General features: G+C 38.2%; 4 protein-coding genes across 4 annotated transcripts; 2 read left to right on the plus strand and 2 right to left on the minus strand.

Annotated features, from left to right (window-relative positions):
- Positions 1 to 506: 506 nt before the first annotated feature.
- Positions 507 to 1,126, minus strand: B0H65DRAFT_154395 (uncharacterized protein). Its single transcript, XM_062821129.1, has one exon. It carries the CDS (start codon positions 1,008 to 1,010, stop codon positions 609 to 611), a length of 402 nt encoding a protein of 133 aa, XP_062682821.1. The 5' UTR covers positions 1,011 to 1,126; the 3' UTR covers positions 507 to 608.
- Positions 1,127 to 2,051: 925 nt separating this feature from the next.
- On the minus strand, positions 2,052 to 2,392 carry B0H65DRAFT_422536 (uncharacterized protein; the record flags this gene model as incomplete). The annotated part of the gene is made up of 2 exons (XM_062824408.1): positions 2,052 to 2,128; positions 2,251 to 2,392. 2 exons carry the CDS (start codon positions 2,390 to 2,392, stop codon positions 2,052 to 2,054), a joined length of 219 nt encoding a protein of 72 aa, XP_062682822.1.
- Positions 2,393 to 18,869: 16,477 nt separating this feature from the next.
- Positions 18,870 to 19,888, plus strand: B0H65DRAFT_154416 (uncharacterized protein). The gene is made up of 2 exons (XM_062821130.1): positions 18,870 to 19,464; positions 19,525 to 19,888. The coding sequence occupies exons 1-2, from the start codon at positions 19,027 to 19,029 to the stop codon at positions 19,693 to 19,695; spliced, it is 609 nt and encodes a 202-aa protein (XP_062682823.1). The 5' UTR covers positions 18,870 to 19,026; the 3' UTR covers positions 19,696 to 19,888.
- B0H65DRAFT_154464 (uncharacterized protein) lies at positions 19,649 to 20,652 on the plus strand. The gene is made up of 2 exons (XM_062821131.1): positions 19,649 to 19,947; positions 20,018 to 20,652. The coding sequence occupies exons 1-2, from the start codon at positions 19,842 to 19,844 to the stop codon at positions 20,521 to 20,523; spliced, it is 612 nt and encodes a 203-aa protein (XP_062682824.1). The 5' UTR covers positions 19,649 to 19,841; the 3' UTR covers positions 20,524 to 20,652.
- The last annotated feature ends 976 nt before the right edge of the window (positions 20,653 to 21,628 follow it).

Here is a 21,628-nt window from a genome sequence, read left to right on the forward strand (position 1 = left end):
AGCTATAGAAGGTTTAGCGGTTCGCATTCGCTAATGTTGGTTGAGGTTATTCCACTACCTCTACACTACACTGGACGCACATCGGGAATTCGGAATACGATGACGGAGCAACAACAAACGATCGTCGTCGTCTAAATTCACTACGTATGTCGATAACTGTTGGGATTTTCAACACGTCTGTGAATGGTTGATAGATGGTCAGAAGACGTGGTGTTATCCTTCAAGATGGAAAACTCCCCTTATCCATTGCCGATCAAACCCCCACTTTGCAATGTATGTAAGACGACAAAGCTCTCGGCTTCACCAATGGATAGAAACAAACCAATGCAGCCCGGTGTGATTCGGTTCAAGGGCTTCAGGCCAACCCTTTCAGTCAAGACGACAAGGACGGACGTGGATATCTGATACGGAAGAACCTCCGTGCTTGTCGCTACTTGTTGTTTAGCTCTTACCACTTCTCAGGGGTAAGTACAGCACGGAGACATTTCTATCCTTCACAGCGCGAAGAGCCTGATATCTCAAACCTCTCAGCGAGTCCCAGAACACGTGGACATGGAAATGTTTTGTGACACAAGTGAAAGCACCGTTTCGGGCGCCTTTTTAGAATGCTATGGAGGAATCGATTTCAATGAATCGTTTTCGTTCTCCAGTTCCTGATTTCCCAATATCCCATCTAAAGTCATGTCAATCCATAGCCGGTTCATCCTCCTCTTAAAAATCTCATTTTCCCTTCCATCCCAAGCCTGCCAATGATACCAATAACCATTATGTTCCCTCGTAAAAAGCGCAAACTCCCAAGACTCCAAGCAAAAGGCAAACAACGCCTGCAAAACAACCTCTCTATATGTACAATACACACATACACACATATGTATGGCCCATGATGATGATGAATGATTAAGACCTGCCTTGAAGGTCCATTGGGTATAAGATGCAAGATGGCCAAAGGCCATGAAAGGCAAGCAAAAGAAAAACACAAAGAAGAAAAGAAGAAAAGGATAGGCCAACATGAACCCGAGTTCGTTGGGCTTTCTATTGCTCACCCCCCACTCGTTGGGCTTCTAGAACGAGATGAGAGGAAGCACGCAAGTCGTGGGGGAGGCGCAGGCTAGTGACTTGTGATGAGACACGACCAGTTTTGTGGTTGGAGAGTCGGGTGTCAGAGTGGGGGAGGAGAAAGGAGTAAGTTCTGGCCGGCCTGTTGGCGCCCACGTGTACCGATGATAATGATGATGATGTTGACATGACAAGGCGACGATGGATTGAAGGTCGCGACAGCTGGCCGTCAAGGTTACTGTTGTTCCATGCCCTGGACCTGTCCCCCAACCATGCTGCAGCACCACCCTGGGTAGGGTTGCAATGGGGTTGGACCGGACCGTATGAGACAGGGCGGTCGCCAGTGCAGACTCATCACAGCTTGACGCAGATGATGCCTCATATTACAGCTGGCTGGAAATGGAAACCAATTCGGCAGTCCGGTGGATTGATAATGGGAAGTGATTGACCGCCCAGTTGCTTGCCTGCTGTGTGATGGCCGGTGGGAATGGGTGTGGTGTCCATGCTTGCTGCTGTGACAAGGGGGGTCGCCGTGAGGTGTGGCCCATCCATGGTTCTTGGCAAGCATGGGATGCCGAGGGTTCAATTTTCCAACCCAAGTACCTATCGTTGCCTTGATTCTGCATGGGGCTCGCGTTGCGTATGGCCGTTGTCATTGTCGCATGGAAACGCCCGAACTGCCGCTTTGGTGTTTTTCATGTACGGGCCCGGGTCCATGTGCTTTCGGCAGTGGTTGACCTGATTTCTCATCTCCGTCGCCGCCGTTGTCAATGTTTCCGCTCTAGTGTCGTTCTCTCGTTCGGTGAAGATCTTCAAGTCGAGGTGGTCGGCGCCTGGCCCGTCGTCACCCGATTGCGGTATCCCCGGATTCCCCAGATGGACCTAGTAGCCTCGCATTGTTGTACCGCCTTGAAAGCCGCTGATCGTTGGTGCAATTGCGGGCTTCGGTGGGGAAAGTGGTTGTCTTGTCTGATATCTCCAGAAGGCTGATGCGCTCAAAGGTAAGTCTGCTGCTTACTGGAGCGCTTAATCATGCTCTCCCAGGGAGGGTATGTCTTGGGCTTGCATTCGCCTATTTGGAAGTCAGCCTCCAGTCGATGTGGGGGAAAGATGTCAGGATGATGAAACCGGAAATGGCGTGGGGGGCCAAAAACGGTTCTTCATCTCCAAATGAAAGTCATGTCGATCACATACCGCATAGCTCCTCCTGCCTGTACTCAAAGTGGGTGACGTTTGGTTGGCAGCGCTTGTGGGTGATCGTGTAGTCTCTGCACCACTTGGACGCGATCCAGCGGAAGTGGCCGCACGAGTATTCCCGTTGAGTGTAATCGCACATTTTGACTGATATTGGTGTTTTGTTGGAACAATTGGTGGTATCGGTTTTGGTGCTGATCGCGAGGATGAGATAGTCGGCAGTCTAGTGAGAGTCGAACCCAAGGTATGATATCGATGTCGATGACGTGCCGAGTAGTCAAGTGCCTGAGTTGGACTGGTTGAAGAATCTGTGGGGGAACTTGAAGCAAGCTCTACAAACTGGAGAAAGAGGAGATGGCCAAGATGGGACGGTGGGCATGACGTTGTATTTAACCTTGTATGCCAGGTGCGTCCTACGGAGTATGGAGGATCGTGAGGACGGAGCTTAAGCACAGTGAGAAAACGAAAAATAAAATAAAAAAATGGATGGATGAAAATGCTCCATCCGCATCCCGACGGGATGGAAGGTGGAGTGTTGTCAAAAGATGCGAAGCACCGTTCCTTCCAGGATCACCTGCCCACTTTCCATGCACCTGATGAGCTGTAGGCAGGTACCTCTACCTTGTTGGGTACCTGCCACTCGCTGGACATGGGCCCATTCGGCAGGTACGTACCTACAGTGGAGCGTGCATCACAGTTCACTGTACCGAAGCATGAGGCTGCTGGGAACAAGGAATGTCGTCGGAGGAGAGGTGGAGCTTAATGCTTGGCATGCTGCAAGTCGCTTTAGCGCAGCACGGTAAGGATCCATTTCTAGCGCTTCTCTGGGAATCGCCAACGGGTCAACCTCCAAAATCGGACGACCAAGAGTGACAGTCCAGACTCCAGACCACCTCATTTCCAGAGCAGAAGCCGCAACGAAGAAATTCCGACAGAATTGAGGGCAAGCACCACCAGGTAAGCGAACATTGATGTAGGTGGTAAACGTGGAAGGAGTGCCTGGCTCACACACTTGGAGTTCCGTCGCTGGAGGAAGGTGCATCGTATCAACACCACGACACTGGCACACCGGGCAGCCGCCGCCAATTACATATCCCGGGCCCTCACTCTCAAGGTACAGTCCACTGCCGCACACACCTACCTACAATTGGTACTACATCAATCCAGGCGCACGTTCTCCATCAAATCCAAGACTTGAATTGCTGCCCGTCTTACTTTGTGTCAGGAAAAAAACATTTTCTACTATGGTGTTCGAGAGGCTTCACTTACAATTCCGGATACCCAAGTGCTTGCCGGTAGAAAACCCGTGTTGACTCGCCTTTAGCGACAGAGCGAGCTGGCAGTTGCGCCTACCCACAGTAGTAACGTTAGTCGACCTTAGTTGCAGGCGGGCATGATTTAGCGCATTCTTAGTGGCCTGCACCAGCCGAAGCTGCCGCAACTGTCTCCATCAACTCCTTCCTTGGCTCCTTCCTTTCCATCCATCCTCCGAATTGTCGATAGTATCAAGGGAAGATATACAGGGGCATCCACGACCGAGGTTCTCGGACGAGGTCAATTTGGAACTGAAGTCAAAGGCATTAAGTCGGGAAAGGGAAAGAGAAGGAAATGAATCGTGATGGTTTCAAAGTATGTCAAAACACATTTTGCCGTCAGCGAATGGGTGCCGCCACCAAGATCAGAGAGATGGAAGGCCGGAGCCTGATGTTTGTTGAACTCTTCGAAACAACAATCAACATGTCACTGTACTTTCCTTCCTACGAATATACGGTAATATCATCTTTTGTTCGGGCCCGGTTGAAAGATAACGCTCCGTCGTCGCTCACTGCACTGCTCACTGCAGCGTGGGATAACGGTTTCGTTGAGGCAGGTGCTGTAACGGTGCATTTCGTTCCCGTCCACCATCTGAGGTCTGAACGGAGCACGGACGGGGTGTTGGTGCGACTCAAGTACCGGCTACAAACAATCTGCGTCATGTATCCTTTAGGGTGTGTTCCATTCAGTTTTTTTTTTAGCGTTTTCACCGGGTGAAAAGCCCCGGTGGAAATCGTGTTCCCCGAACAACCTCAACACCTTTATACCTTTTCACCGGGTTAACACGTCCGTGCACGTCTTAATAACCCGGTGAAAAAAAAATTTCCGCTTTTTGACTTTCCAGCCAACCAGAGTATAAAATTACATTTTTATCCAGTAAATTAAAAAATTACTATTTTGCAAATTGTAACTAGGTAGATTTTTGTAGATTTTAATACTAAGATTCGCTACCCCCTTCTAGAGCCTAGTATATACAGCGATTTCAGCACTATATACACTACAATATTGCATATTGTATAGTATATTACCCCCCAAATACAACGTAAATCCCCTAGTACTACCACGATTACAACGCGTAAGCGCAAAGTGCGTATATATATAGCCTCCTTTCTAATTATTATAGCGGTAATACAGTTGAGTCCCCGGTTCGTTATAAACCCTAATCCTTTGAAGGGAATCTTTATTATTAAAGACTTCTTATTTGGGTATTAAGGTCGATTATAATTATTTATCCGTATATAAGTAAATATAGTATTTACGTTAATTATATAGTTCTAATATAATATTAGGCTACGCGGGGGAAGGATTCTATAATTAGACGAAAAGGTTATAATTTTCTTGTTAATAATATTATAGGGTATTATTTATCAAATATCGGGATAGGTTATTAAGTAAAGTATTTCTATAATATATAAGTTAATATCAAAGTCCTATTAAAATTTAGTAACTTATATTTACTTCAATTCTCTATACAAATAAGGCCTTCTATTAAATATTAAAAGCTTATATTTAATTTGCCTAGTCGAAGATTAAACTCCCCCTTCTATATACTCCGATAAAAATTAAAACGAACCCGAAGTTATATTTTTATTTTAATAGGGTACTAAGTGCTTTCGATAGTTCCTACTTCCTTATAAAGGTAAGTAACGATAAGTAACCTATTTAGCGAACCCGTAAGGGTAAGCTTTCAATAAACGTTATATTCGTATATAATTTCGATAGTTATATTATATATACTTTGTTCAGGTATAAAGGCTTTATATACAATAGTCGAATATTTAGAGCTTTATTAGTATACGGCTTCTCGATTCTAACGAATTACTTTTATTTAGCCGACGGCGGGTATAATTATTTATATAGATTATTTATACCATATTATAGCGTACAATATTATTTATAGGAGTCGAAGAGGGGGGGTATTAGATTAATAATATATAAAGCACTATATAATTTGAAAAATAATTATATTAAGGTTATTATCGAAAGGGTAATTAGTAAATTAAAATTAGCCTTTAAAATGTTTACTTATAAACTAATCTTCCTTATTAAAATGTAGATTCTTATTATTTATATTTACGTAGTAATTCTAAACTTTATACTAGAATATAACGATATCGACTTCGAAGACGAGGACGAAGCCTTCGTATACTTCGAGGAGGAGGGAGGAGACGTAGCAAATGATAACGAGGAAGAGGAAATATTATAAATTAATTTTAATAAAGCGGAAATATAGGGTAGAAAAAATAGTTCGATACATAAATATTACAAAAGAATTATGAAATAAATATAGCGAAATTATTACGCGTATTTCGAAAGGATTAAAAGGGTAGGGTTATAAAAAGGAGAATCGAATAGAGGAGAAAATCAAATAGAGGAGAGAATTAATTAGAGATAGATTATTTTAATAATTATTATTAAAGACGGGTAATTATATTTAAAATCCAATATTTCGTTAAAATTCGAACGAAGGGAATTTAGAAGAGTATTTATATAGGATATATTATATTAAAATATTAGTTCCTCCTAGCCTACCTCCATTAGAAATCCTACTTCTATTTACTACTACTTTTATTTTTAAACTTTCGTCCATAATAATATAAAATCATTAACATTTACAACTCTTCGAAACGATTCTAGCATTCTTTTTATATTAGAATTTAAAGGAATATAAATTTTATTACATTACGGTAAATATTGTAAAAAAAAGACGAGTGTAAGGTCAGTGGGAATATTTATATATTAATTTCACTAATTAGGAGAAGCGAAGTAGTAATCTAATTTAATATAATAAATACCTTTTAAATCATAGTAGGATTATGAGGTATTTATAGAAGGTATAGATTTCGAATATTTTACTATCTCCCCTATTATTATTAATCCCCTTCTAACTCCTTTTCGATTTTTTTTAAAATACCGCCTTATCTTTTCTAATTTTAATTGATAGAAGCGCTTAACCTTCCTTTTAGATTCTTCCTACCTCCTTTAAGCCTTTTTAGTAATATTTTTAGATACGCGACCGTCCTAATCCTTATTAAAAATCCCTATCGCGGTCGTAAATTATTTCGAGCCCCCTTCAGTTGTAATAGCCGTAGTAACCGCGAATATACTTTCAAAGATAGTTTTATTATAATTTATCCGCTTCTTCTTCTTCGGGTTAATATTAAAAGAGGTTAATAACTTCTTTTAAAGACCGCGGGTATAGCGGGGAATTAGTAAAGAATTTTTATTATTATTAGTATTATTATTATCGTCGTTATTAATTTGCGTAATTACTTCTTTTTCATTACTGTTGCCTTTGCCTTCTTCGAATAAAGCGGGGTTAATTAGTAATTGAAAAAGGGTAACTGCGTTTATACTAGTAGTATTTTAGTTATTTTCGAAGATACGCTCTATAAATTCGAAGTAGGAGAGGATAATGTATTTGAATTAGGAAATTTTAGAGTATTCCTATAAAATATTATTTTATTAATAAATCCCCCCTTAAACGAATATCTTTAATCAAATTAATAGCGATTAAATTATCCTAAACGTTTAGCGGCGTTATAATTATACCCGTATTATTATTGCAACCGAACCTCGATTATAAATAAATAAAGTCCTAGAGCTGCCACTTTATTTTAAAGGTCCTATACTTATTACGAACTTACGTAATAGTAAAAGTAATACTTTTTATAACGAACCAACGTATAATTAGTTAATACGTACCTTCTTTAAAATTATTCTATAATACGCCGCCGCTAATAACGGTTTTAGCGAGAATTTTAAAGGTAAATTCTTCTTAAACTGGGGTTTATCAAATCTTTAGGACGCTAACATTACCCTTACCCTTCTTACTAAAGGTAGAAGGGGTAGAAGGAGTAGAGGATTAAATAAACGAGGGCTTAATTTAATTAGTATTAGCGATATTCGATTAGGTAAAAGATTAGGAAGCGTTAGAGGAGGAAGTATATATAATCGAGTTTTGAGAGGCTGTGGCGGGCGGTTGGGAGATTAGTATTGGCGGTTATAGAAAAAGATAGACAAAATTAGGTATATAGATCAATATTTATCGACCGTTTTATACGATTCAAGTATATCGAAAATTTTCCCCTTTTTACTATAATTGATAAATAGTCTAAATCTATAGCTAGAATAATGTTAGGAGGGGTCTCTAACTATTAAAATATATACATTAAGGGATTTTTTATATTATAAAGATATTTAAGAGCTATTTGGGGATTTAATTAGTAGATTTATCGAAATACGCTTACGGATTTCATGAAACACGATTTTCACTGATATTTTCACTAGAATGCTAAGCTGCCTAAACGCCAAGGCTGAAACCCGGTGAAAATTAGTCTATGCGACCTTTTCACCCAAATACCTAAAACCCGGTGAAAAGACCCTAAAATTTCGTTATGGAACACACCCTTAATTACCATCCTTGTTACGAGGAGTCTGTCGTGCATCTTTTCTATCAGTGCTGCCACCATAGTTTCCCACTCGTCCTTTAAAGTTCTTACTCCCGTAGTCTCGTGATCGTGTCAACGTCGGATGCCACGTCCAAAGACTCAACATAATTATTTTGAAACATCTGGACCTCCAATCTAGGCAGCGTCGTTTCATCGGGCTCTGGCGCAATCGTCTGCGCAAAGAAAGATATCGCCGTCTATCGAGCCTCGATCCAGTAGTTCATGTGCGCAATGACGAGTCGGTGACGGGCCTTTGGCTAATACTACTCCGCGAACTTTCGGAACGACCTCGATCCCATCACCTTTGGCATCAAATCTTGACGAAAAGCTTCACGCCATGCTAACGGACAACGGGCCGATCTGAACTTGGCAGAACGGCCCAAGACAAAAACGCGGCGTATTTCCGTCGTTGCGTTGTCGGCGGCTTGGCTGTTGGAAATTTTGCCAGTGGAAACCCAACTGCGGGGCAAATTTCCCATTTTCCAGTACGTAGCAACCGTACCTTTTTACCCAACGACAATACAGTGTCAGGCTTCCCAGCACGACACGAAGAAATCGTCCTTTTCAAAACGACACACGCTTTTGCGGGCCGTGAGAATGTGTGATGAGTGGGATTTGTGGGTTTACGAGGACCTCTCCATTCGCTTACGTACCACTCAGTAGGTTTCCCCATCGACTCCGACTCGCAATGGAGCAGACCCCGGAAAAAAACAGTGCTTGTTGTGCTGAAATTCCCGCATCTTCAATTGCAACCCAAGCAAAAAAGAAAAGAACATGGGATGTCCTGCTAAATGCCCGCTGGCGAATACCCTGTCGACTCTTTTTAGGCCGGAAGTCCAACATCTCGACTCTCGAGTCGCCGCAAGCGCGGCCTTTCTCATCGGCGTGTTGGCGGTTGAACGTGGGGAGACCCTCGCACCTTGGCCGAGACGCAAAATATCTTGTGGAGTTCGGGAATTGAGGCTCGGTGGTGTTATTACACACGGAATCTCTGACCCAGCTTGATCTCGAGTCTCAACTCTGGCCTCGGATTCATCTGATCTCTAAACGCGCGCGCACAGACACGGTGATGCTATAGCACGACAGCCGAGTGTCTACTCGATAAGATCGAAAGACTTTCGATTGTTTAGACATCAAAGGGTCCCTTTGTTTCCCCTGAATTTACCTAGCTAATGTTCCGGTGGCACGGTTAGCGCGCTTTACCTTTTTGCTTTGTGAGCATTTCAGCGGTCTTTCTGAGACAGCTCGCCGCTTTTGAAGACAGGATGGACCACGCACGGCCACTCACAGTGTGCTGAGAGTCCAGAGATATGTTTGTGTCAGAAAGCACGTAAAGTGGGTCAAATAGATATATAGTAAAAAGTAATTAATTCTAGTAATCCTCGTCCCAATCCTCTTCGAAGGTACTAGGGTTTAAATACAAAAACCAGGGATTCCAGGTGGCTAGTCCTCATACAATAATATCATCAGACAGCCCAATTATCGAACTATAGTTATAAGGGAATTCCTGCACTGCATATGCAGTGTATGAGGTTATATAAATAGGGAGGCACATACTGGACTAGAAGTCTGGCCATCCATGCATGCCCTGATAATCTGATAGTTTGTCCTCGGGGTTCGTTTGGGCCAGGTTTGCTAGGTTTGGTGATCGTCCCATTAACGAGGACTGGGGTTAGGGCTGTTCCCAATGTGACCAACCAACCCTGCTGCGATTCTTGTCAGATTCCAAGGTAGCATTCTACCGAGATATGGGTTAGATGCCAGAGTCCCAGCCATCTGATTTACAGGTCTTAGCAAATATAGGTTACCCCTAGAACTCCCAGACCTTTTGGAGTAGAGCGTTCGAATCAATTACACAGAATTAATCAACTAAATTACACTAGTAAATGTGATAATTAATAGTCTGATACGCGCCCTATTAATATAACGATTAGTATTATGAGTTAGTAATAAATAACACGAGAACAACACGATATTTCTTTCAAAGCCTATTAATGATACTAAGGAGAACGTTACTTATTTGAAAGATAGTAATAATTAGATCCGCTAGGAGCCTATACTCTAGTTAAAGTATAATTTAAACGTATTTAAGGATTGGTTTTAAAGTATTATCGAGAAGCCTACCATACTAAGATAGTTTATCCTAACTATTATCCTATTACGAAAATAATTAGAACTTATATTAACGAAGTTAAAGTAGAATTTATTCTCCTTAATAGTAGAATAACCGTTTATATTATTATTAATTAAGTTGGAGAATCCCGGGAGTTATTTATTAAGTATCGTACTAGAGACGAAATTCTATTCGATACCTTTACTAACGAGGAGGACTTAATTAATAAATAACTTTTTAAATTAGAGTTTACGCTCTACTCCGATAATAAGAAGGATTAGAAGGAATTTATAATTAGCGATAAGGCTATACTGAAATGGAGCAAAAACACACTACCACAAAAAAGCATAGCCTACCCAAAACCTTAGAGTGAGGTGCTAATCTGAAGGTTAGGAATGATTTCGCGAGGATGCCAGAATGAAGCCTCTAAACCGTAGCTATTAACTACTAAAGGAGGGAGGGGGAAGTAGAGCTTTACCCCTAAATTAGTTGCTCTAGAGTTAGGAGTAGATCTAGAGGTTAGGTTCTTAGGGAGGGAATTACGAGTAAACTCAACGGTTAAGTCTTTTTGGGAGCGAAATTCAAGTGTATTCTGCTAGTTAAAGTAATATCTTATAATGGGTCTGCGAGAGTATTGTATAGCGAGCAGTTGTATAAGGTTGAAATGCTATATTTGATAGAGAGGAAAAGGATTGCTCTAGAAGGGAATAGTCGAAAGAAGGTTTTATGCAATTAGAGCTAAGACCGCACAGGCTAGGTAAATATATAGGTTTAGCGAACTAGAGGGTTCGTATTAGCTTTAGCGTTATATAATAACCTTTAATTTAGATTAGTAAGCTTGGTAATAATTAAATATATTAACCGGGCGCTAGCCTTATAATATTACTCCCCTACTCCTCCTTAGGGAATTCGGTTTTACGTATAGAAATTAACGTAATTAAATATACGAGAAAAGATTAAAATTTAGTATAATTACACTTAATTAAATATTTATTTAACCGGAGAAATTTTTTAATATTAGAAAAGATAAAATTTCTCTATTTGAGCCCCTAAATAAACGCTATATAATTACTTACTTCCTACTCGAGTTAGTAACGATATATTTATCGCTTACCTTTATAGAATTGCGCTAAAACTTGGTATTAAAATTAAATTAGGGGATATTTTTAAACTTTACCTAGTTCTAGGGCCTTCTTTTACTATATTATATTAATAATTTATAACGGAGATAATTAGAATTAAGGTTATTACTTAATACTTTATATCGCTTTATTTTTCCTATTAATAATCGGTTACCTTTTCGTTCCTTCGTTAGGGAATAGCTTTAATAATTTTTATACCTACGAAATATTAATACTTATTCTTTTTATTAATTACGTTATAAATAAATATTAATAGAATTGGGCGGCGAAGGGTACGATTTTATAATTTATTTATTTAATTAATAGATAGTATACCCTAGTAAATTAATTAGAGGTTTTTCCTTTTAGATATAATTGCGCTCCTCTACCCCTAATATTATTAAGGTTATTATTAATATAGTTTCGTTTAATCCGAATATTCTTCCTCTTTATAGTTATTATTATTATAATTATTTAAATCCCTACCGGGTTGTCTTCGAACGTTATTTATCCTTATCTTTTATTTATATTATTTAAATTAGTAAGAATTATTCCTATAATTCGTATATTTACCTTCTTTTTTTTACTTATTCTTCTATTTCTAAAACGGTAATATTTTTAATAGGGTTACTAAAGTATTATTAACAGGGGTCTTTATAGGATTATTAATATTATTATTAACCGGAGCCTACTTCAATAAGGAGGAGGAAATTAAAAGAAAGGAATTGCCGTTGAGTTTTTGTAAATACGTAAGTAATAACGAATATTATTTAAGCACGTCGGTTCGGTCGGAGAGGCATTACTTCTAATTATAGCTCAAAATAATGGTAATTTAGTTAATTTTAATAATATTTAATTACGAGTCGGCTTGGGTATAGTATAATACTTTTTTAAAGCGAGCGATAAAGGCCGTTATCGATTCCTTAGACTTTTATTTAAATTAGTATAATTCTTAATTAGCGTATTTAATAAAATTGGGGTCTTTAAATATAAATTTGAACTTATCGATAAATTTATAACGAGACCGAAGTATAGCAGCAAACGCAACGAGGAGTTTTTTAATAGTAAGCGATAAGTAAATAGATAAATAATAAAATTACGCTTTTAAATTACTAATAGTAGGGCTATTTATATAGAACTTAATTTGCGCGTTTAAAATTTAGGTTTCGAATTCTTCGTTACTCCCTAAAAGTTTTTCAAAATGCAGGAAGATTAGTTTATATAATAGCGAATCGAGAGGAATAGATTTAAGGGCGGAAATTTCAAAAATCAATTATTTAATCGAAGAAGTAAATTATCTTTAACGTTATTAAGAATTCGTAAATTAAACGATCTAAGGGAACTATTATTATTAAAATATTGTAAATAGAGAAATTATTACTAAAGAACGAAAGTGATAGTAGGGAAATTCTTTAGTAGTACTTATAAACTTTAGTAATGGTAGTATTTAAAAAGAGGGTTAAATATAATGTAACGGGTCTACGAGAGTATTATATAGCGAATAGTTGTATAAAGTTGAAATATTATATTTAATAGAGAGGAAAAGGACTACTCTAAAAGGGAGTAGTTGAAAGAAGGTTTTGTATAATTAGAGTTAAGATTGTACGGGCTAGGCAAATATATAGGTTTGGCGAATTAGAGGGTTCGTATTGGCCTTAGCGCTATATAATAACCCTTAGCTCGGCTTGGTACGCTTGGTAATAGCCAAGTATATTAACCGGGCGCTAGCTCTATAACATATCTAGTCTAAGCTGCCTACCCTCCTCCCTCTCGTTTCAAAGAGGAGTACTACCCTTTTTATCCCTAGAGATCTCTACTATAATTACCTACCTTCGGAGTTCGGGAGAGACGGTCCGATAGATCTGCTCCTCTCTATCCGAATCACTTTGCTTCTGATAACCCCCTTGGTCTATACTAAAAAACCAGAAAAAATTCCCCAAATCAATACGTACCTAGATAAAATCGTTAATTAATTACGGACTATAGGATAACGCTATAAAGGAGGAGTAGGAGATTAATGAGTGGTACCGGAATTTTAAGAGTATAATTAATTATAAGGTTGTTAATAAATAGATTAAAGTTAGGAAGTAGTTTTATAAAACTATCATTATCCTAACAAAGGAACCTAAAAATTAGATTAATTAATTTTAAACCTAGTCTACTACTATAAGTAATAAATAAATTATAGGAATAGGGGAGATTAAGGTTGCCAACTTTTGGTATATCGATTTCGTTAATACGATTAGAATTATGCGTTTTGGGTAGTATAAAGGCGTTTAGAAGTTCGATAAGGAGATAACTAATAGTATATTTAAATATATAAACGTTTATAAAGACTTTAAGAAATATAGTATTAATGCCGCTAAATGTAGGGTTATTGCCGGAAAGGGAGGATACTGTAGCGCCTTTAATATTGGCGAAATTGGTATCGAGTACGATAGTTAGAAATATAATAGCGAAGGTTAAAATAAGATTATTAACGATAAGGACGTTTATTAAGAAGGTAAGAATAATAAGAAGCTTAAAGGTTTTAAAAGAAAAAGGAAATTCTAATCGAATAAAATTAAAATTTAATTGCGTAAGAAATTTAATATCCTTATATATAAAATATATAGAAGAAGACCATATTCTTTAAAATTTTATTAGTAAGTAAATTTAAAGACGAAGTCGAAATATATTGTAAGGTTGTTCCCTTTTATTTAATATACTATTAAAATTAACCTCGCGAAGGACCCTAAACTTATAAAAAAGGTTACGAAAATCGCAGTTAAGAATAGCGGTAAGGAGAGGGCTCTTGAGAAGGAGGAGAATACGTAATTATTTATTACAATTTAAAATTTTATTTATAGAGCGACTTTTTAAATTAGTAGGGTATATTAAATTAAGGACGAAATTTACTTTCTTAAAAACTTCATAATATTCAATTTTAGTAATTCTTTTTACGTATTTAATAAAATTATTCATTTCTTTTATTTTCATTATATTAATCCGGATAATCTTTCATAAATTAGCAATACTTAAGTAGCAATTGAAACGTTTAAAGAAATTAATATTATTATTAAAAGTAAGAACGGTCCTTTAACGCTACAGTTAAAGGAGGTTACTTTTTACCTTAATTTTACTATTAATTTCATTTCTTATTTCTAATTGCCAAAGTAAGATTTCTATTAGGACTACCGACTACTAAATAATTATTTAAAGAAATCTAATAACTTATTCTTTATTATTCAGATATTATTTATAATTAAACGGTTATTAAAATTATTTTATTTTTATTTATTAAAATGTCGTTCGTAACGCACAATTATAAAATTAATTCCTATATAAAACGCCCTTCTACATAATTAATAGAAGTATAATATTTACAATTCGGCTACCGGGGACCCTAAATAATCGATTACCTTTAGAACGTTAATAGAATTAAATTTACCAGTTAGAAATTACGTAGTATACTCTTAATTAAATATAATACGTACGCAATAGTAAAAGTTAAACGATAATTAATTGTATAATTAGAGACTGAAATTTTAGATCTAGAGAGAAACTCGTTATTAATTTCTTCGAATTTAATAAGGGAATTAACGGGGTTAAATACTTTCTCCTTATTACTTATCAATAATCTAAATATATTTAAGATTATTACTTATTAAATCGTTAAAGAATTATTATAATTACTAAGCTAATATTTTATATTAATATATTACAGTACCGATATAATATTAAAATTAAAATTTTTGAATACAATAACAAATTTATAAATAATAAAGCTAAATATGGATTGTTATAACGAGGAGTAAATTTTAAGCCCTCTACTCCTAATATATAAGTATAAAACGGTAGGGTAGAGTATTTAAGAGGTATTATTAAAGAAAGATATAATACTATATTAATGAATTTAAAATCTTTAATAGATTTATAGCCGGAAATTACTAGCGTAGTAATTTATTTGGTTAATTATTCCCTCTATTATTTATATAATTAGAAATTTTCCTTCCAACAGTTTTATATTTATATTATATAATAAAATAGTTAATAGGAAGTTTGTAAATTAAATTTAAATTATTTTAAAATTTATAATTATAAAATTTTCACTATAATAAGTATTATATAGAAGAAAAAGTAATAATATTAAAAGTATTTACCTAAAGTATAAATAGGGTTTTTTATTAATTATTTAACCACTTCTATTTATAATATATAGAATTTATATATAAATCGGATTATTTAAATTAGGGATATGATTTTTAACGAGGAAATTACTTATAATTTAAATTTTAAGAAATTAAAAAAAAAGCTTTTAAGTAAATAGCAAGGAATTAGCGGATTTATTTAATAAAATTAATAAATTATATAATTAACCTTCGAGGGTATCCGAACTATTAGAGAAAGAAAGTTATAAATTATAGAATAATATTAATAATATAAATATTAAACTATTCCCTTCGAACCTCCTTAATCGAAATTATAAATAGTATTAAGAAGATTCCTAAGAGGAAAGTAATTAATTATAAAAAATCGTTATTTAATAGCCTACTATAAAAAAGATATTTATTAAATATATTATAGGATTATATTTATTATTTCTATTTACTCCGCCGGCTATACTCTATACTAATTATTTAATTAACCGAACTATCAATAAGTACTTCCGTTAGTAAGAACTATAGGAAATTGCCTTTAACGTTAATAAATTATTATAATTAATAATTCAAATAAATAGGAAAATAATTATTAAAGCACAAGTATAACAGTTAATTACGAAATATAAACGCTTTAATAGGGTTTACAGACGGGATTTACTAATTATACTTAAATATTATAATAAAATCGACGAGGGCGTACTACAAGTAAAAGGTAAATAGATTTTCAATTATATATAAGTATATATTTATAAATTTAATAAGAACAATATATTTAATAAATATAAAGTAAAACCCGTTATAAGAGGTGACTAATAAAATAAGACGGGAGTAAATATATATACTTCTACCCTAGTAAAGAGGTTATTTAAATTTATTATCGTTCTAATTATTCGTTTCAACCTTAAATTTATTTAGTACCACGTAATCAATATTTTTATTAATATTTCCCTCGATAAGGAAATTTATATACATATACCGCCCGGGTATTAAATCCCTAGTCAAGTATTTAAATTAATTAAAGTATTATATAATTTTTAACGAATACTCTTATTATAGCAACGCAAACTTCATAAAGTATTTAAATTAATAGGACTTAAAGCAATCCTTGAAAATTCTTATATTATAAAAAAGAACAATATCTTAATACTTTATTACATCGATAATATCGTTTTTACATTTAATAAAAATAAAATAGAAGAAATTAAAACATATATAATAGAATTATAGTTAAAATATTATTTAATTGGAAGAGATAAGTTCTAATAGTTTTTGGGTATCGAAATCATATATAATCAAAATTAGGGATAGATTTAGTTATTTTAAAAAATATATATTAATAAAATTTTAAAATTATTTAAATTTAATTATCAATGTACTTTAATACTTATAGGCTACGAGGAATTAATCCTTTATAAGGGTATTACTAATTATATAGAGATACGTACTTACTAAATTAATATAGGATTATTATTATACGCGGTAATTAATATTCGATTAAATATTACCTTCTTATTAAATAGATTGGTTTGATATAATTATAATCTTAATTTTACTTATATAACCGTTAATAAGAAGGTTATATAATATTTTCAAATAATAAAAATATAGGGATTCTATTTTAGTAGTAGTAATAGATTTAAAATTATTTTTAATATTTCGTTTGTTAATAATAAGAGTGACCGTAAGAATTTATAAGGGTTTACTATTAAATTTTATAGTAGTTTAATTTATTAGGGAGTAACTAAATAAACTACGGTTACTACGTTAATAATAGAAGTAGAATTATATACAATTAAAAAGGTAATAAAGGAGACCCTCTTTATAAATTGGTTAATTTTAATTTTGGGGGTAAAATTATTAAAAGACCCCATCCCTACTCTATAATATAATAACTAATAAACTATTAAGGTACTTATAGAAGAAACACTTACTTTTAATATAAAGATAAAGTATATAAATATTTAAAAATATTAATTAAGGAAGGAGATTATTAAAAAGATATTTAATATTAAATATTTAGAGACGAAATCGATACTAATAAATAAATTAATGAAAATACCAAGGATTTTGGAATATAAGAGATTTAAGGAGTTGCTGGGTATAGCCGAAGTACTGCCGTAGAAGGATAGCGGAGGAGAGGATAATCCGGTACCGAAGAAGGTTAATTTCGATGATTTGGATGAAATATTAGGATTAAAAATATGAAAAGACGAGAGCAATGTATAAATAGCTTCACTTTTGACCTCAAAGAAGTAATTAGAGGTCTATAAGTGAGGGAGTGTGTTAGATATTAGGGTAGTATTCTACCCAGATATAGGTTAAATGCCAGAGTCCCAGCTACCTGATTTACAGGTCTTGGCAAATATAGGTTACCTCCAGAACCCCCAGACCTTCTGGAGCAGAGCGCTCGAATCAGTCACACAGAATCAATCAACCAGATCACACCAGTAAATCTGACAATTCTCAGCAATGTTCTGGAAGGGTTTTGGAAGCCTTCATTTCTCCGGGTCAATGCGACCATCATCGAGGCCTGTCCCATGCTCGCCCGTGTCTCACTTGGCCGGGCGTCAACCAGCGTCACAAAATCGAAGGTGGCTTCAACGCCAGCCTCCATCACCCCGTCCGAGTATCCAACACGACTCCGTCGCACCCGTTGCCCTGTGTGCTCCGCCATTGACATTCGGGCCCGAAACCGAAGTTGAAGTCAAGAACATGCACGGCCACAAGATCGACATGGATCCGCAAAATCCTCCACTTGTTTCCGATGTGCGAGATTTGCGTGCTGGCTGCGGCTGTGATGTTTTCAATGTGTCCATAAAGAACACGCAAAAGACACACAATCATCAGTCATCACAATTCACAAGGGATTTGGAACCCCCATTTCCCGGTCTGGACTCCTGCCACCTCTGTTTGTCAAAGGCATACAAAGAGGTAGCGAGGTGCACCAGCGGATGCTACACGACCATTGACTAGGTAGGCTCAATACGCCCTACGTGTGATGTACTGTACCAAGGGGGTACATAGGCGATATACCTGAATGCGGAAGGCCAGAGAGCAGTATGGAGCCACTGAGACCCATGTGTAGTCGGCTCTATGGGGACCAAGGTGTGATCGCTTCCGTAAACAGAAGGAGGGGAGTTGAAAGAGAGTTTGTGAAAACTATGACATTGCATGTGGCCAGAAGAGTTCTTTTCCTCTCCTTGCAAAATTTGCATGTGCTTGTTGGCCTGAAACCTACCCAACGGCACATCCACATTGCAAGTCCGACTTTGATGGCCTACCGCCGAGCCGTCCGTCGACTTAAACTACATACAGGCTAAAGAGACCAACCGACGCACTACCGATATGCTACATTGACAGGAGGGGATCTGAGGAAGCGATGCGGCTCAATGCGACGTCCTTATGCTTGACCTCCTCCGTCCCGGCCCACGGGCTCCGTCTCGGGGCATGTTTCACGGAGCCGGACTGCACCTCGGTACCCGATGGGCCTACCAGATTCGGTACTTGGATATCAAATCCTGAAGCCATTTTGCCATGCGGAATGCATCGGTTCTGGAATGGCTCTGAAAATCTGGCCGATGGCGGTTAACCGACTGCCAAATCGAGTTTGATATCGGATAGCTCCAGTCTGGTTCATGTCTGCCGGCCATGAACGAATCAGTACTTGGCTGCAATTACGGCCAATTTGTTCTAGAAGGCAGGTGCTTCCGACGCGCCAGACAGCTGCCGTCACCGACGTCGTCCGTGCCAGAATTCGCGGTTCCTTCCACCTACATATATGTACATACATAGGTACATACATTGGTCGAGTCCCTCCGAGATTTGTTCCGTTCCGTTTGATTTTGCCTTTCTGCCCCTGCCGTTCATACCAACACACACCAAACATTGACTTTTCATCATCAGGACAACATCCTTGGAATTCCAACAGCCCATCATTCACACGTCCCCAGGCCAGCGACGAATGCCGAAGAAGAACGCGAGACACAATTGAGGCGTCTTCCATGGCACAAACATCGATGATCGCTACGACGTCCAAGGTTGGCACTCTTCGAGCCCTTCAGGGAAAGAAACACGTTAGCAATGCCAATGTTGGTCCACTGGTCTTCTAGAAGCGAAGCTAAAAGTGTGGATAGAGGCAATCGCCAATGGTTGCGTCGACCGAGCCTCCATTCAGTTCTCGGCTTGGTGGAGGGCCTACGGGGGCCCACCGTCCCACACTTTGGCCGAAGACATCCCAGCCCCATGCACGTTATGCTCCAGAAGCGTTCGCAGTGGTTCGTCCGTCTTCACCCCTCCACTCTTGAGCACTCCGTGTAAATGGACGCACAGTGCACTCGGACATGATTCCTGGTTACCATGGTTAGCTGCTACGCGATTGGACCTCACCACATGTGAAACTCCGTCCGTGTTCTTCGGCCCCGCAGCTTCTCAATCATGAGCGAGTCAGGCAATGGACAACGAGTTCACGATGGCACGACAACAACACAAGACGAACGAGGCGGACGACAAAACGGCAACCGCCAATGCATACACCCGTTCGGTTGATATTCAGGTCAGTGTCTACTTACATATCTCAATGCGTATACTTCGTCGAGACATTATGCTGACAGTTGTGGAAATCTACAGGCCAAAGGTTTGTCGACATCTTCCTTGATCCCGCCACAAGCAAAACCACGCCGGCGTCCTGCCCAGCCCTGCCCAGCCCGACATTCGGGCTTCGGCCGATTTACCACGTGGAACTCGGTCCTTGGATTACAAACCTCCCAGGAAGCGAACGAATTGGCGGAAACAAGCAGGCATCTAGGCACAAACTTCCTCGGAGACTTGCCATCCACATTCACTTCGGTATCGATACTTGCGAGAACATCCTGACTGTCGAACAACCAGTTGCACCCGCTAAACCTTTTAGGAACCGTATCCGTGACAGGTACTCCTTCTTCGGCCGAGCTGAACACGGATGGATGCCTGTGCATACTCGCCATCTTATTGTTCACTGTTTCCCGGTCGTGGGCCATCAAGGTGCACATATGTCAGCATCGTCAGGGCGAGGTGGGCGTACATGCGTCCTTGAACTCTATGCAAACGCTTCTAGGGGTTCTGCGGTCACAGTGGACTTCTTGGGTTACGGATGAATGCGTTATTGAGTCGCCGACCTTCGGGTACCATGTCCCTGCAAGGCTATCTCCGTTCATCTTGAAGATGGGAATGATCCTCTTGGCAAAACATCCAAAAGACTTCCCAGCGTTTTGGTTTGGAGCCACGAGAACAGCACCCTTCGACTTGGCTGGGAGTCCCGAGTGGACATGAGGAGAGGTCTGCGAACAGACTCTCATACGATTAAACAGAGTGCGTACACCCGGGTGGCTTCTTTCACACATTCATCTCCGTCGCTTTATGATCCTTCGATGTCGGCTCTTCCTACCTACTGAAGCAGAAGTTCATCTTCTTGAGGAATCTCGGCAAGGTAAACCAGCTTTCCTTGCAAGCACCCCTCCGTGCGCACAAACCCCCTTTTCAACACGCGAAGTCTCGTTTTCATCATCAGCTTCCAGGACCTACCACCACTTTCGGACACACCTAGGCTTCGTTCGATTCTCTAGCCGAGACAGCTTATCCATGATGTCGTGGTTGTTGCCAGGGCTGGAACACATGGCTCTACGTAAGCTGCCAAAGATCGGACCGTACCCACGCACCATCGCAAATGCGTCGATTTTGAGGTGGAGAGAGTCCCGACAGACAGGTTTGCCGTTAAAACACCCTGCTCTACCAACCCCATCCCTTTAACGGTGAAAAGTTGACATTTTAGCGCGCCCCGCAAGATACCTGGAGGACTTGGTGACGTGGCTCGTCAGCTAAGCACTCCGCCTACATTGCTAGTAAACGCTACCAAGGCTGGGGTTTCCGAGATCTTTGCAGGCTCAAGAGGTATCCTGCAGGAAAATGGGAACCACCGATTTGCTCAAACTTGCAGGACGCTAAAATGTCAACTTTTCACCGTTAAAGGGATTCCGGCAGCCAGTTGACAAGGCCCACCCACACCTAGCGTTGACGCCATGTTCAAGATTTTCCTTGGCACGATTTACAACGTTCGGTGACTTGCTTTCAACGCTGATTCTACATACACTTTGCTGACAGGAGATGTCATATGCATCAATAACCAAAAAGAGTGTCTAGTGAGGGTATTCCAATCTGCCAGGGCTTGTGAATTTCGTGGGGACTCTGCAGACTCTGCTGATC

This window comes from Neurospora tetraspora (genome assembly GCF_033439725.1).
Source record: "Neurospora tetraspora strain CBS 560.94 chromosome Unknown B0H65scaffold_3, whole genome shotgun sequence".
Taxonomy (NCBI): domain Eukaryota; kingdom Fungi; phylum Ascomycota; class Sordariomycetes; order Sordariales; family Sordariaceae; genus Neurospora; species Neurospora tetraspora.